The sequence below is a fragment of the Xenopus tropicalis genome, chromosome 6 (assembly GCF_000004195.4).
Source record: "Xenopus tropicalis strain Nigerian chromosome 6, UCB_Xtro_10.0, whole genome shotgun sequence".
NCBI lineage: Eukaryota > Metazoa > Chordata > Amphibia > Anura > Pipidae > Xenopus > Xenopus tropicalis.
The window spans coordinates 119499314-119513177 of NC_030682.2; the positions used below are offsets into that span (position 1 = coordinate 119499314).

Sequence of the window (13864 nt, forward strand, 5' to 3'; positions counted from 1 at the left end):
AAAAAGGTCTGGGGACCCCTGGTATAGAGAATATTCAACCATTTACAAACTCTGCATGTCACTGCTGCATGTCACAATTATTAACCCTTGCATCACCTTGGCCACTGCCGTATCACTGACAGAAAATATTTTCAGTCCTGCTCAGCCTGAATCTGTTTGATTCCATATGAATTTTGTGCAACATGAACAATACCTCTGTGTTAGAAATGCTGAAGTGCAGTTTGGTTTTGAATGACTACCCTTCAATCCCAAATATTATCTCAGCCGTGTTTCATTTCTGTTTCTTCCATTGCAACGCAGTTGCTTACTTTGCATGACATGATGTTGCAGCTACATATATTATCTAGCGGTGGGAGAACATGCTGTGTAAGCAGGGCAAGGGAGGTGTCTGTGCCCGGGGTCTGGCACACGCTGTTCCTATGATTTGCAGAATGTATTCGCTAGTTACTTGTTCTGGAGAGATTTCCATAGTTGATAAAGGCAGGCTGTGCATTTCTTGCTGGGATATCAGTACATATTTAGTGGGTTTGGCAGCGAGGTGCTAGCAGTTGCCTTCTGCCAAGTCACAGCAATGCTAAGCTCAGCACTAGGGCAGGTGTATATGGGTGCCACGTTGCACATGTGATTCACCTCACTGATCTCATTGCCATAAACATCTGCCCTTCGCAAAGGCTTTTCCATTTCAGATGTTTTTATGATTACATATATATTTCTCATTCTGCCACTTCTGCCTATTTAGTACTCATAAGGCATATGGCATGCCTCATATTGTCAGTTGTTTTTAAACTACAGCTCCCATCATCCACTAATAAAAGCACCCCATGTGAATCATTTTCCATTGACTCAAATAGGAAAAGGTGCAGGTTATACTGTCATCTAAATAACCACCCCACAAGCTCCTTTATTTAAATATATTTGTGCTGGTTCTACCATTTACAGTACATTGCTTGCTGTTTGGTGCATTTCACTTCTTTTTGTGATGATATTTCATGAATTGAGGCAAACAAAAGGAAGATAGACCCTGAGGATAAAACCTAAGGTCAAGGTCGGCAAAGGAGCGTATCTTATCCTGATATTCCCTTCTAAGGTGAGCATTATTGGGCTAATGGGTCCCTTGGGCCAAATGATCGAATCAAAGCGGTAGGTTGTCGGACTGAGGAATGCATCAATGAGCTGATGCAGTCCCTGATCCCATGGAAAATCATACCTGCCTGAAAGAGATCTGCCCAATTTTATGACAGATATCAATCCGGTAGACCCGTCGGGGGGTGCCCATACACAGGCAGATAAACTGCAAAATTGGTCTGAAGGACCCAAATCGTCAGCTGAAGTCTGCCCATGTATAGCCAATTGGTCATACACTGTGTAACATGGTTATCTAGTTTGGTTGTCTTGGTAGGTTAAACACTACCTAAAACTAGCTGTACACAGGCAGATTTAAGCTGACGAGTCTGCCCCTCTAGATACATTTGCAGCCCATTTTTTTCAGATACTGAAATCCATAGTACAAGAATATTGCTTGGCCACCAAATCTGTAATTTGGCAACATTGACATCATAATTTTTGGATGTGGGCAAATATTAAAAGAACAAATTTAGTTGAATACTGAACAGTAGTTTGTACATACAATAATAATTGTAATAATAATAATCATTGTTTCCAACATTATATGCTGGATGAGCATACTCATCCATACTTGAAATGGAAAATCCAGCCAACGACCCTACCATCAGTGTTTGTGGATTCTTATCAAACAAGGAAACTGCACTGGCTGCTTTATCTCCTTCTGTCTATTGACCACAAGATCTGTGGAATTTGTACATCTGTATGTGTCTGGATCAGTCTGGGGGCCATCCTTGTGTTGGGGGTCTTTTCATGTAATCCGAGCTCTAAACACATCAACAAAAACCATTGAGATAATAAAAGATATCAGTATTGTGATAAGAATGTTTATCCCTATCTGCTATAAACACCATTTTAACTAAAACTGCCCTTTTGACTTCAGAATTGGAAATGTGACCTGGGATAGTAAAGCCACAACAGCGCCCTGCTGTCCTATGTGCTAAGTAATAAAAACACTCCGTTCATTGAGAAACGTAACAGATGAATGTTTCCAATTGCAGAAAGAGCGTTTTGCAATTTACGATGAATACTGCAGCAACCACGAGAAAGCTCAGAAACTTCTGCTTGAAATCAACAAAATCCGAACAGTGAGGACATTTTTACTGGTAAGGAATTCTAGATCTCCTACTCTTCCATTTAATTCTGATCTTGTGTATAAAGCATGCCAGGACAGACAAAAACACTGTCCTAAATAAAAGTTGCAGTGTTTGCAACAATTTTTGGAAACCAGAGAATGCAGCCTACTGATTGGCTGTTACCAGGTACCAGACCTAGTGCAAACTTATATACTACTGCTTATGCAAGGCACAATATTTCAATCATAACCCTTTAAAGGGGTTGTTCACCTAAATGTTTAGTATGACATAGACATTGATATTCTAAGACAATTTACGGTTGGTTGTCATATTTTATTTTTTGTGGTTTTTCAGCTATTTAGCTTTTTGTTCTGCAGCTCCCCAGCTTGGAATTTTAGCAGTTACCTAGTTGCTAGGGCCTTGTTTACCTTAGCAACCAGACAATGGTTTGAAGAAGAGAGGAGTATAAATGGGTGAGGGACTGAATAGAAAGATAAGGGATAGAAAGTAACAATTACAATAAATGGTAACCTCACAAAGCAATATTTATTTGGCTGTCAGGAGTCAGTGACCCCCATTTGAAAATAGAAAAGATGTAGAAGAGAAAGGTAAATAATTCAAAAACTATAAAAAATAAATAATGAAGACCAATTGTAAAGTTGCTAGGAATAGGACATTTCTATAACATACTAAAAGTTAACTTAAAGGTGAACCACCCCTTTAATACATGTGCTGTAACCTTGGGTCCCCAGATGCTGCGGAACTACAACTCCTGGCACTGGACAATGTGATAATTAAACACCAAGGCATGCTGGTAGTTGTAATTAATCATTAACTGGGGACCCAATGTTAATAGGCTTTAATGGCCCACAACAGTTTTTTCCTGCAAAACTGCATCTGCAGGAGGGAACCCTGTAACTCGGCTGCTAATTCCCAGGCTCCCTTTGCCCTCTGTTGCTTGTGCACTGTGGCCTTTGCTTGAATATAAGGTACATGGCTAGAGGTGTAGGAGCTTAGCCTATTTACCCATATATGTAATAAAAGGCACTAAGGTTGCCCAGGGGCAGTAACCCATGGTAACCAATAAGATATTTGCTTTTAAACAGGTGGCCAGTAAATTCTACCTGCTGATTGGTTGCTATGGGTTACTGCTTCTGGGCAAACTTAGTGCCTTCTATTTCATAACCCCCCCTCCCCCTGAAGCTCAAATAGTGCTGCTTACTTGAGTAGCCCCCATTCACAATAATAACAGAAAAGTCAATTAAAAAATCCTGTGTCTCTATAGCTTTTGATGACTACATCACCCACAATCCTTAGCAAGTAATGCTGGACGTTGTAATAAACAACAAGGTGTATCTGAGAAAAATGATATTTAATTGGTACACTAGTTGCTTGTCAGCACATCTTTTTACGCACAATATGTTGCCTGTAAATTTTAAAATGAGACTGTCGTGCTAACGCCCACGTCTTAATAATAACACGCAACATGGAAAAAGTGAATGTCACAAGCACGATGTCTTAAGATTGGATTTATTTGTGCTTTCAGAATTGCATGTTATTAGGAGGAAGGAAGAACACAGATGTTCCACTTGAAGGTTATTTAGTTGCACCAATCCAGAGAATCTGCAAGTATCCACTTCTTCTGAGAGTAAGTATGCGTGGGTTGCTAGGATTTCATATTAGAAGTTTGAGGCATGCCCCTGGGTGTGTTTCAATCCCCTCCATACAATCACTTCATTTTCTCTGCTTTTAATTTAATCGGCATGTTACTATGCAGCCTTAGCTTGGCACAAAGGGCACAGCGTCTTGTGGTGACATTGAAAGTGGCATTAGGGGCACCTACAAACTGTGCCTGTTTCTACACAGCCAGCCATGCCTGAGAGGTGCATGAATATAATTTCCTCTGAAAGTCACAACCATACAGTTATATGTGCTCTCCAAATGTTCATTAGTGCTTAAAGGAGACATTTCATATTACCTTCATATTCAGTTATATGATTCATCTTTCTTCAATCTATGTAATCTTGCAGAAAAAAAACGATTTGAATGCATTTTACCTGCTAAAATCGTTTTTATATCAGAGCTGCAGAGAGATCTTCACTCCTCTGAAGCTAAACTGAAATGAGAGATGGGAGTGTCTCTTCATTCTCCCACAGGAAATGGTCACAGCACTGACTGACAGGCTGAACTCTGCTGTAGCAGGGAAACCCCTGCCACTCCCCTGCCTGTGTATCTGTTACCAGTCTGCACATAGCTGTCCTGTACTGCTGCCTGATCTTTACAAGTTGCAGGGAGTTGTTGCAGGAGAAAATGCAAAAAAACCCCAGCTTAGGTATCAAAGTACAAGTTGCAGGGAGTTGTTGCAGGAGAAAATACCAAAAAACATCCAGTTTAGGTATCAAAGTACAAGTTGTAGGGAGTTGTTGCAGGAGAAAATGCAAAAAAACCCCAGCTTAGGTATCAAAGTACAAGTTGCAGGGAGTTGTTGCAGGAGAAAATACCAAAAAAACATCCAGTTTAGGTATCAAAGTACAAGTTGTAGGGAGTTGTTGCAGGGGAAAATACCAAAAAACATCCAGTTTAGGTATCAAAGTACAAGTTGCAGGGAGTTGTTGCAGGAGAAAATGCAAAAAAACCCCAGCTTAGGTATCAAAGTACAAGTTGCAGGGAGTTGTTGCAGGAGAAAATACCAAAAAACATCCAGTTTAGGTATCAAAGTACAAGTTGTAGGGAGTTGTTGCAGGGGAAAAGACCAAAAAACATCCAGTTTAGGTATCAAAGTACAAGTTGCAGGGAGTTGTTGCAGGAGAAAATACCAAAAAACATCCAGTTTAGGTGTCAAAGTACAAGTTGCAGGGAGTTGTTGCAGGGGAAAATACCAAAAAACAGCCAGTTTAGGTGTCAAAGTACAAGTTGCAGGGAGTTGTTGCAGGAGAAAATACCAAAAAACGGCCAGTTTAGGTGTCAAAGTACAAGTTGCAGGGAGTTGTTGCAGGAGAAAATACCAAAAAACAGCCAGTTTAGGTGTCAAAGTACAAGTTGCAGGGAGTTGTTGCAGGGGAAAATACCAAAAAACGGCCAGTTTAGGTGTCAAAGTACAAGTTGCAGGGAGTTGTTGCATGGGAAAATACCAAAAAACGGCCAGTTTAGGTGTCAAAGTACAAGTTGCAGGGAGTTGTTGCATGGGAAAATACCAAAAAACGGCCAGTTTAGGTGTCAAAGTACAAGTTGCAGGGAGTTGTTGCAGGAGAAAATACCAAAAACGGCCAGTTTAGGTGTCAAAGTACAAGTTGCAGGGAGTTGTTGCAGGGGAAAATACCAAAAAACGGCCAGTTTAGGTGTCAAAGTACAAGTTGCAGGGAGTTGTTGCAGGAGAAAATGCAAAAAAACCCCAGCTTAGGTATCAAAGTACAAGTTGCAGGGAGTTGTTGCAGGAGAAAATACCAAAAAACATCCAGTTTAGGTGTCAAAGTACAAGTTGCAGGGAGTTGTTGCGGGGGAAAATACCAAAAAACGGCCAGTTTAGGTGTCAAAGTACAAGTTGCAGGGAGTTGTTGCAGGGGAAAATACAAAAAAACGGCCAGTTTAGGTATCAAAGTACAAGTTGCAGGGAGTTGTTGCAGGGGAAAATACCAAAAAACGGCCAGTTTAGGTATCAAAGTACAAGTTGCAGGGAGTTGTTGCAGGGGAAAATACCAAAAAACGGCCAGTTTAGGTGTCAAAGTACAAGTTGCAGGGAGTTGCATGTAAAAAAAAAACTCTCATAGCAATTGCAGAACGTAATACTGATGGGCAGGGACACTGTAGGATTGGGTGCAGGGAGTTGTAACTATATATAATTGGAACCTAACATGGATGCAGGGAGTTGCAAGCAAATAACACACATCATTTATCATTAGGTACAGTCTAATGAATAAACAGATCTGACTCCTTCATTGTAAATAACGTTTTTTTTGATTTGGTAAATAATTTTTTTTTTTAAGAAAGAGAATCAAGGTGCCTTACATTCCAGCATGTCACAGACGCAGCGAATCTTCCTTCAACTGAGCTGCTAGTCAGGAGAGCAGGGCGGGCCGGGAGCAGCACTGAGAAGGACCCCAGCGTGACTGACGTGGGCGGGGAAATGACGTCATCAAAGTCCCCGCCCACGTCTCACGCCCACTCCTCTCTCAGTGGCTGCAGCGTCTGTATAGGAAAGAAGCCAGGGCCGGCGGCCCCAGCTACAGACAGACTATTTTCCAGCCGGAAGCCCTGTGAAAGGGAGGGGCTTTAGCATTTGTGCAGGGATTACACAGCCTTCTTCAACAGTAGGTATAAAATACACTTTATTTTATTCAATTTTAGAGTGTTAGCTGCAATTTAAGATAAACTGAAAAATTATGGTATATGTCTCCTTTAAGAGTTAGAGAAGTATAATCCTAGTCACAATGATTCCTCATATAATATGGGAATAGCATTACCCAGAATTCCAGGCGCTAATGCCACAACACAGGGGGCCTAAAAAGCAGTTTGTTTCTAAACAGAAGCAGACTGCCATATGTGTAATGAACATGCTTCTATGATAAAGAAGGGAGGAGAGTAAATGTGTGTTTTATAAGTGAGAACAAAACTGAGACATATAGGTGTTTATAGAGATCCCCCAAATGCACAAGGTATAGGAAGGTATAGGAAGAAAAATGCATACACACATATTGTGGAAGAGGTATTTCCAATCACTAGTGTAGCTGTCTCTTAAGATACTGAGATCATGTGGATATTTGTAACTAAAGGCAGGAAGAAGAACGATAACTACTACTCTCTTGGACATATTGACCCTTATTTATTTTGCACTGCTTATTCCTGGCTGATAGCTATGGGTCTGTATCATGGATACAAAATGCTTCAACATGAAAAAGAAGCAGAATGGCAGCAGCATGGCTTCCTAACACTCATTATGCTGGATAAAGTTATTTTTATTGAGTGCATTTTACATGTAAGTTAGAATATCCCTTCAAAATTGAGAAAGCCAGTCAAATGACTAGCAAAATCTCTTAAAGAAAAACATAGCTAGTCCAGTTGATTTGACTTATTACTACAGATACATGTAAATCTCTACTCCCATGTAGCAGTACATTAACTCATTATCATGATATTTGGCCAATTAAAGCAATCTGGCTGGCTGACCATATGAGGTTAGTCATTCTCATGAATGTATTGTCCTATGGAAAACAAATGCATTTACTGCTTGTGGCCATGAAGTGGCCGTGCCATCACCTTGCATTTGGCAGAGGGAGTGGGCCTGGGTTGGCAGGGCCCACCAGGTTTATTCCCCAGTGCCCTATTGGGCCAGTCAGGCCCTGATTCAGGAAGCTGCACTGATTGCTTTGTAACAGGAATATACCCCACTTTTTCACTGAACTTCTAAAAATAAATACATATCAGTGTTTTTACACAGACATACTTAATTTACAGATTAAAAGAAAACCATGATAGTCTACCTGTGCTTGCCCCAGCCCCCTTATACTCACAGTCATGCAAGTCCTCCCTCATCTTGTTCCATTGTGGAGTGATGGATTCTGAGACTTAAAATCCCTCTGCTTTCCATAGGTGTTGGTGCACAGATTCTGGGAAAAGCAGAGGTGCTTAAATTCATCAGAATAATCATAATAATAAATACATATATATATATATATATCAAACCAAGGGTGGCACTCCGCTTCAATTTTTATCCCGGGTGCAAAGTAAATAGTTTAAATATCGGGAAAAAAGACCAGCAACTTTTATTGGCCCTTTGGATGCTTCCATGGAGGAATCATTTTCTTTGATGCCTTCTCTTTAAATTCTGACACACAGCATAATTCCTGTCTTGCTTTATGCCAAGGATTCTAAATATGCAATCAGTACTTTGACCTCTGTCCCACAATTCAAAGCAGAACTAGTTACTCTTAGCTGCATGGCTGACTAACGTTTGCTGTTTTGCTGCTTGGAATGTCTGTTGCTGAGGGTGTAGATATGAAAAAACTTAAATAAATAGAGGCTTAGAACTCCCAAATGACTTAAATATGTAAAATATGACCCTTTGAATAAAACCAGTGGCATAACTAGCATACAGCAGACCCTGTGACTATGGGGGTAGGGGCAGGGAAGAGGGGTTATAGAATGTGCTGTATGCTTGCAGCTCCCCGCCTCTACTCCACCACCAGGTGCATGAATGTAATATCTTCATTCATCATCATAGCAACCAAAATTGCAGCTCCCTCTAAAAATAATAATGTCATAGAAAATACAGTAACTTTCTGCATCTATCCATGGGCATAGGTAGAATCTAAACCCAAATGAGCTATTATGAATGTGTTAACATGTAATCTTGTCAGGACAATGACAGTAGATCATTTGGGTTGAGAAGTAATTTTGGATTCTGAAAGTCCTGCCAGGGAAATATTGGAGATACAAAATCTCACTTAGCACGGCAGAGGTTTCAGCAGTGCCCAGCAAAATCCATTTTTCAGAACTACTTGTATTTAAAAGTGACTGCTAATATATTCAACTGCACAAGGCCAGCTGAAGATTGAGATTTCCATTGACTGCGTTCCATGAAGGTGACCCTGGCTGATATCACAAGCTGGCCATAACTCTGAATGATGAGAAGTTGAGAAAAGTTTCCACTCAGCAGTAGGAGACAGATCACATACTTAGCAGCAAAGGGTCACACATAACGGAGGTGTGTATAAAATTCTGATTTCAGAAAATATTCAGTATGAGAAACGTGCTGGCTGCTGGCCAGTCCAGTCGTAGTAAATGTATTAGTACAACCCAGATGCATTGCAATAGAGAGAGCAGTCTATGAATAGACCTGTTGTGGGTTATCACTAATGCTAATTACTTTCCCAAATATTTTTGGCACGGGCCACTATTAAGATTTGTTGTTAGGCCCTGTAATGTCTAGTTGTGCCACTGCTACAATCCTGCACATTAAGTACAGTTGTGAAATAATACTACTGCCTTGCAGCGCTGGGGTCCTGTGTTCCGTTCCAGCCAGGGCAATGTCTGCTGTTTCTCTGCTTGTGTGCGTTTCCTCTGGTAATCTTGCACATTCTAAAAACTTACATGAATGTTCATTGGCTCCTACTGAAAATAGCGAATGTGATAGGGACCTTAGATTGTAATCTCCAGTGGGGCATAGACTGATGTGTATTATGTATAATCTCTGCAAAGCTCAGAATATGTTGGCGCTATGTAAGTAAAGAAGAAGAATCTTTGATGCTGTCTGAGAACCATTGTTTTATCTTGATTTAGGGTTGGTCATACTGGAATGTGACAATATCCAGTTTGTGAGGGGTTAACTGCAGAAAGTGTATAAATAATAATAACTAATGTTGCTTCTAAAGCTGCCCACACACAGTGAGAACAGCTCATTTAGTTGGTCCCAAAATGACTATATCTGCCAGATTTGGTCACCCATGTTTCTGGGCAAAATCAGGCTGATCCAATTGGATCATACAGTGGATTACAGATACCAATGGGAGTTTCAAACCTGTGCCATAGATACATGGCTAATTATTGGACGGATATCAGACAATCAGGCCCTCCTTAGGGCCCTGTACATGGAGCAGTTAGAAGGGGTTAGTTTGCAGTTTTCATCAACCTGTTTTCATTTTCCAGTTTAAGTTGTGTCCTTGTGCATGCACAAAAAAGATGATACCAGCACACAGTGGTGTAATTACCTATACAGCAGACCCCACAGTCACAGGGGGGCCAGGCAACAGGGGTGACAGACTTTGGGGTCTCCTGTATCGTAGTCCCCCCTCCCTGGCCCCTCTTCTACCTTTAACATAGTGGCATGGTGCAAGCTGGGAGATGCGGCATGAGCAGAATGGAGGAGGCAGGGGATGAAGGACTGTTCGTTCCAGGCCCCCCCCCCCCCGAAAAAAAGCTCTGATAAGGGGGCCAAGCACAAATTATGCTACTGCCAGCATGCACAGATATGTCACTTCTATGCATATGGGTTTTTTGAAGGTGTGAACAAAAGATCATATTAACACAAACAGCCTACAAAGATTTTAGAAAACATTCTTAGAATCTACTGCGTAAAAATGGAGTATTTTATTTTATATAAATACTTGCAACATAGAGCAGTACTACTACAACCAGTAAATTGTTCTATTCAGCAAAAAAGACAGGTTTATTTAGTACAAAGCCATCCACTTGCCTAATTTTGCATAAGGAAACTATTATCTTGAGTATAGGATTCTAGGGGGGTTATTTGCTTCTGTTACCTAAATGCTTTTTAATAGGTCATTGGATACTAATAGTGGTATTGGTAACCTTGAACAAAGGAGCAGAATAATGCAGATGGCCTGTACTTATATTGCAGTGCTAATACCTACTTCCATAAGTACAATTACATGAGTCAGTATATTAGTGTGTTTCTACAGTGAAGCAAGTTTAATTCCTCCAAACAGCAATTATGCCTAATTATACAGTAGGGTGTTTGAATTTCCTCTTTCATAAGCACATTTTAGTTTTCCCAGACTAATTTCCAAGAAAGGTTAGATTGCAAATTAATGAATTTCTCTTCTCACATGATAGTTTATAGAACAAGATGGGACTGCAAATTATTAATGGAAGCAATGTTAATTTTCTGTCAGCAAAGATCAAACAGATGTATCATCCCCGGCTAAAGGGGAAGTATCATTAGAACAAAATAGCATTTAAAGCTGATAATTCTGATTTTCTTTCTAAATTATTTGGCATATATGGGAAAACCTATTTATGACTATTTTTGAAACTTGAATCTGCTTCCTATTTCTTAACAGTAGGGATAAGTTGATATTTTACAGCTATGTAATGAATGAATTTATTTGACGTTTGTTGCTAAATATATTTCTCAACTCAGTATATTATTACTGGAGAAATTTATGGACTTGTCTTTGTACATGGTTGTTTAACTAGCCTGTAAGAATGCATTATGGATGTAATCATTTGTTAATTTTCTGCTAATTTAGCACCAATGATCTTTATTCCTAAAACCACGGTCAGGAATAGAAGCGAATGACATAATCCACATCTTGATATATTACTTGGTTTGCTTGATTTGTAAGGCGATGCTTCAGCATGGGATGATGAATGCCTGGAATGCATGTAGGTTCCCATGCACTAACAAGCTAATTACAAAGCATTGCTATAGCACATTAACCTATTGCCTGCTGCTGTAGATCGCTGTAATTCTACGCAGCTGACCTGGCTGTCATGGACCTGACCTGACTTGTGGTGCAGTAGAATTTACATTTCCACCATACCTTTAATCTTTGTCATGCCATGTGTTGTCTGGCAAGATCAAAGAGATGCAGCAGGTAAGTGGTTAAAGTGAATGAAGGATGGGAAAAGTCCCCTAGTAATTGCAGCATAAAGCCAGTGATTAAAGAGTATCTCCTGCTTCTGAACTAATATTTGTTATAAAGCCCCACACAAAACAGAAACCCCTGATATACCTATCACTGTAATCTGCTCCTTTAATAAGAATGGATATATAACATCTTTATATGCTAAAATACAGCTGCATCATTTAAATCCTGGCAGGGGAGGAGGGACAAATACATTGATGATATAAATTGTAACAACTTCTCCACAGCTTACAGACAAGAAGCAGGAACTACATAACCCACAATGCATTGCACTGCAACGTTCCTTTCCTTATTGACATCATGTGTGCAGAGAATTGTGGGATTGGGAAGATGCAGGCTGAAAGCAGACTGAGGACAGTCGACTACTGTTACATTTTATTTTTAATCTCAAAAATAGTCAGCCAGATCAGCAGCAGAACGGGGGGCCAGGCTTAGGGAACTTTTCCAAACCATATTATTAAAACTCATGAAAAGCCTGCATATTGTTTAACTGATGTATAATGCAAGGTTACTTGAAATTATGTTTTCTTAAAGTTTAAAGAAGAAGGAAAGGTAAAATCACTGTAGGGTGGGGAAATGTTAGGTACCGCCCAGTGATTGTAATTGCTGGGCACTCTGGGCTGGTGCTCCTGTTAGGAGAAAACCGCAACAGGCCAAAGCTGGCTTTTCACTCTACTGCACATACGCCAGCCCAGGATTCCAAACATTCGTCTTTTTTCTAACAGGACCACCAACGGGGGGTATAAGGTAAGGAATTACAATTATATTTACCTTTCCTTCTCCTTTATGTTTTGTTTGGGTGGAGTTCCCCTAACAATAGTGGCAATATTTTGAATAAACATCAACTATGTTTCACAATGACACACAAACAACAAGAGCTTTGAGAACCCCCAAAGTTTCTTTCATGTGCTTACAGAGCATTTAGTCACGAGTCACAAGTGTCCAAAGGACCTTAGTATGTGCTCTGCTAGTAACCTGGATATTTATCATCCCCAATGCAGCCAGGGCCCTTGCATTTGCACCTAAAATCCTGCTGGGTCTCAGGACTTGGACTGAGATAAAAAGCCTTAATTCTGAACACAGGTAGTCTCCATTGTCTTTGTCTACTGCATAGGGTGGATTTGATTTGATCACTGATCTGAAGCGCTGACCTTGTATCTACCAAAAATACATCATATTATTTAAAATTTCCCACCAGGAGTTACTGAAGAGGACACCGAAGAAACACAGTGACTATGTCTGTGTTGTGGATGCTCTCCAAGCTATGAAAGCTGTTTGCACTAACATCAATGAGGCCAAGCGACAGATGGAAAAACTGGAAGTCCTGGAGGAATGGCAGTCCCACATTGAAGGATGGGAGGTATGGCCACAATGACTCATTGAAGTGCTGTTATCGTCCCCAAATGTTTCGTTCTTATGTATCATTTTACTCTGTAGCTGCCTTCTCAGCCATAACGGTTAGGATTGCTGATTAATGAAAAATAGGAAATGAAACTTGGCAATTTTGTACTTGCATATGGAACTGCAATTAAATTGAAATTACTTTTTTGAATTGAAATAAATCATTTTCCTAAACTTGCTCAATCATACATTTCCCACTATTTTAATGGTTGTCTGCACTGGTGTCATTGTCTAGTTTCGAGCAGCTAATCTGACCCCCATTTATTTGAAAGGCCTAGCCTGCCGGGAAAATTTGCCTTTCATTAGCTTAGCGAAAACCTTGCATTGTTACTAACCTAATATAACAATATGTGCTTTGCAGATCTGTGGTATTTACAGTAAAGTGGTGTTTTATTGGGCAGCTAAGAAGTGGTCATTCAGTTTTCTGCTAGCATCTGTATGTCCCTTGTGATATTTGTCTAGCCAAAAAGTCCCATCTCCTGCCCATCTGTAACCTAAGAAAACAGAATTGTGCAGCCTTCTACAGAATCTCCATAAACCTTAACCCGCTCTGGCTTCATTAAATAAACATCTGTGTTTCAGCTGAGCCTCGGGAATAGAATTGAAGAGACAAAGTGATTTCCTACCAGAAGGAAACATTTACCACAAAGCTTGGCTTTGCAAGAAATAAAGAAAAAAAAAGTTATTTTTAGAATCAGTAGGGATCAAAGCACTGCTTCAGTTCCCATATTTAACTATATTTTGAGATTATATAGCTGTATGATCTCTAAGCAGTATCTGCCAGTCCCATAACAGAACCATTCCCAGCTGGAGGCTCTGTTTCAATCAACCTCAGATCATAGTTTGACACAAGGCTCCACCTGTCTGATAAATATAGAATAT

The 13864-nt window shown here is 40.2% G+C and overlaps 1 protein-coding gene across 2 annotated transcripts in view; it reads left to right on the plus strand.

Moving 5' to 3' along the window:
* The window catches only part of prex2 (phosphatidylinositol-3,4,5-trisphosphate-dependent Rac exchange factor 2), a 139270-nt gene that overhangs the window by 27124 nt on the left and 98282 nt on the right, over positions 1–13864 (plus strand). Inside the window, exons 4-6 of one of the 2 annotated variants that reach the window (XM_031903856.1) lie at positions 2124–2228; positions 3745–3846; positions 12780–12941. In XM_031903856.1, the coding sequence (XP_031759716.1) occupies positions 2124–2228; positions 3745–3846; positions 12780–12941 (369 nt within the window). Of the gene's footprint in view, positions 1–2123; positions 2229–3744; positions 3847–6311; positions 6510–12779; positions 12942–13864 lie in introns of those variants that run through there. The other variant, XM_012965255.3, reaches the window with a different exon arrangement.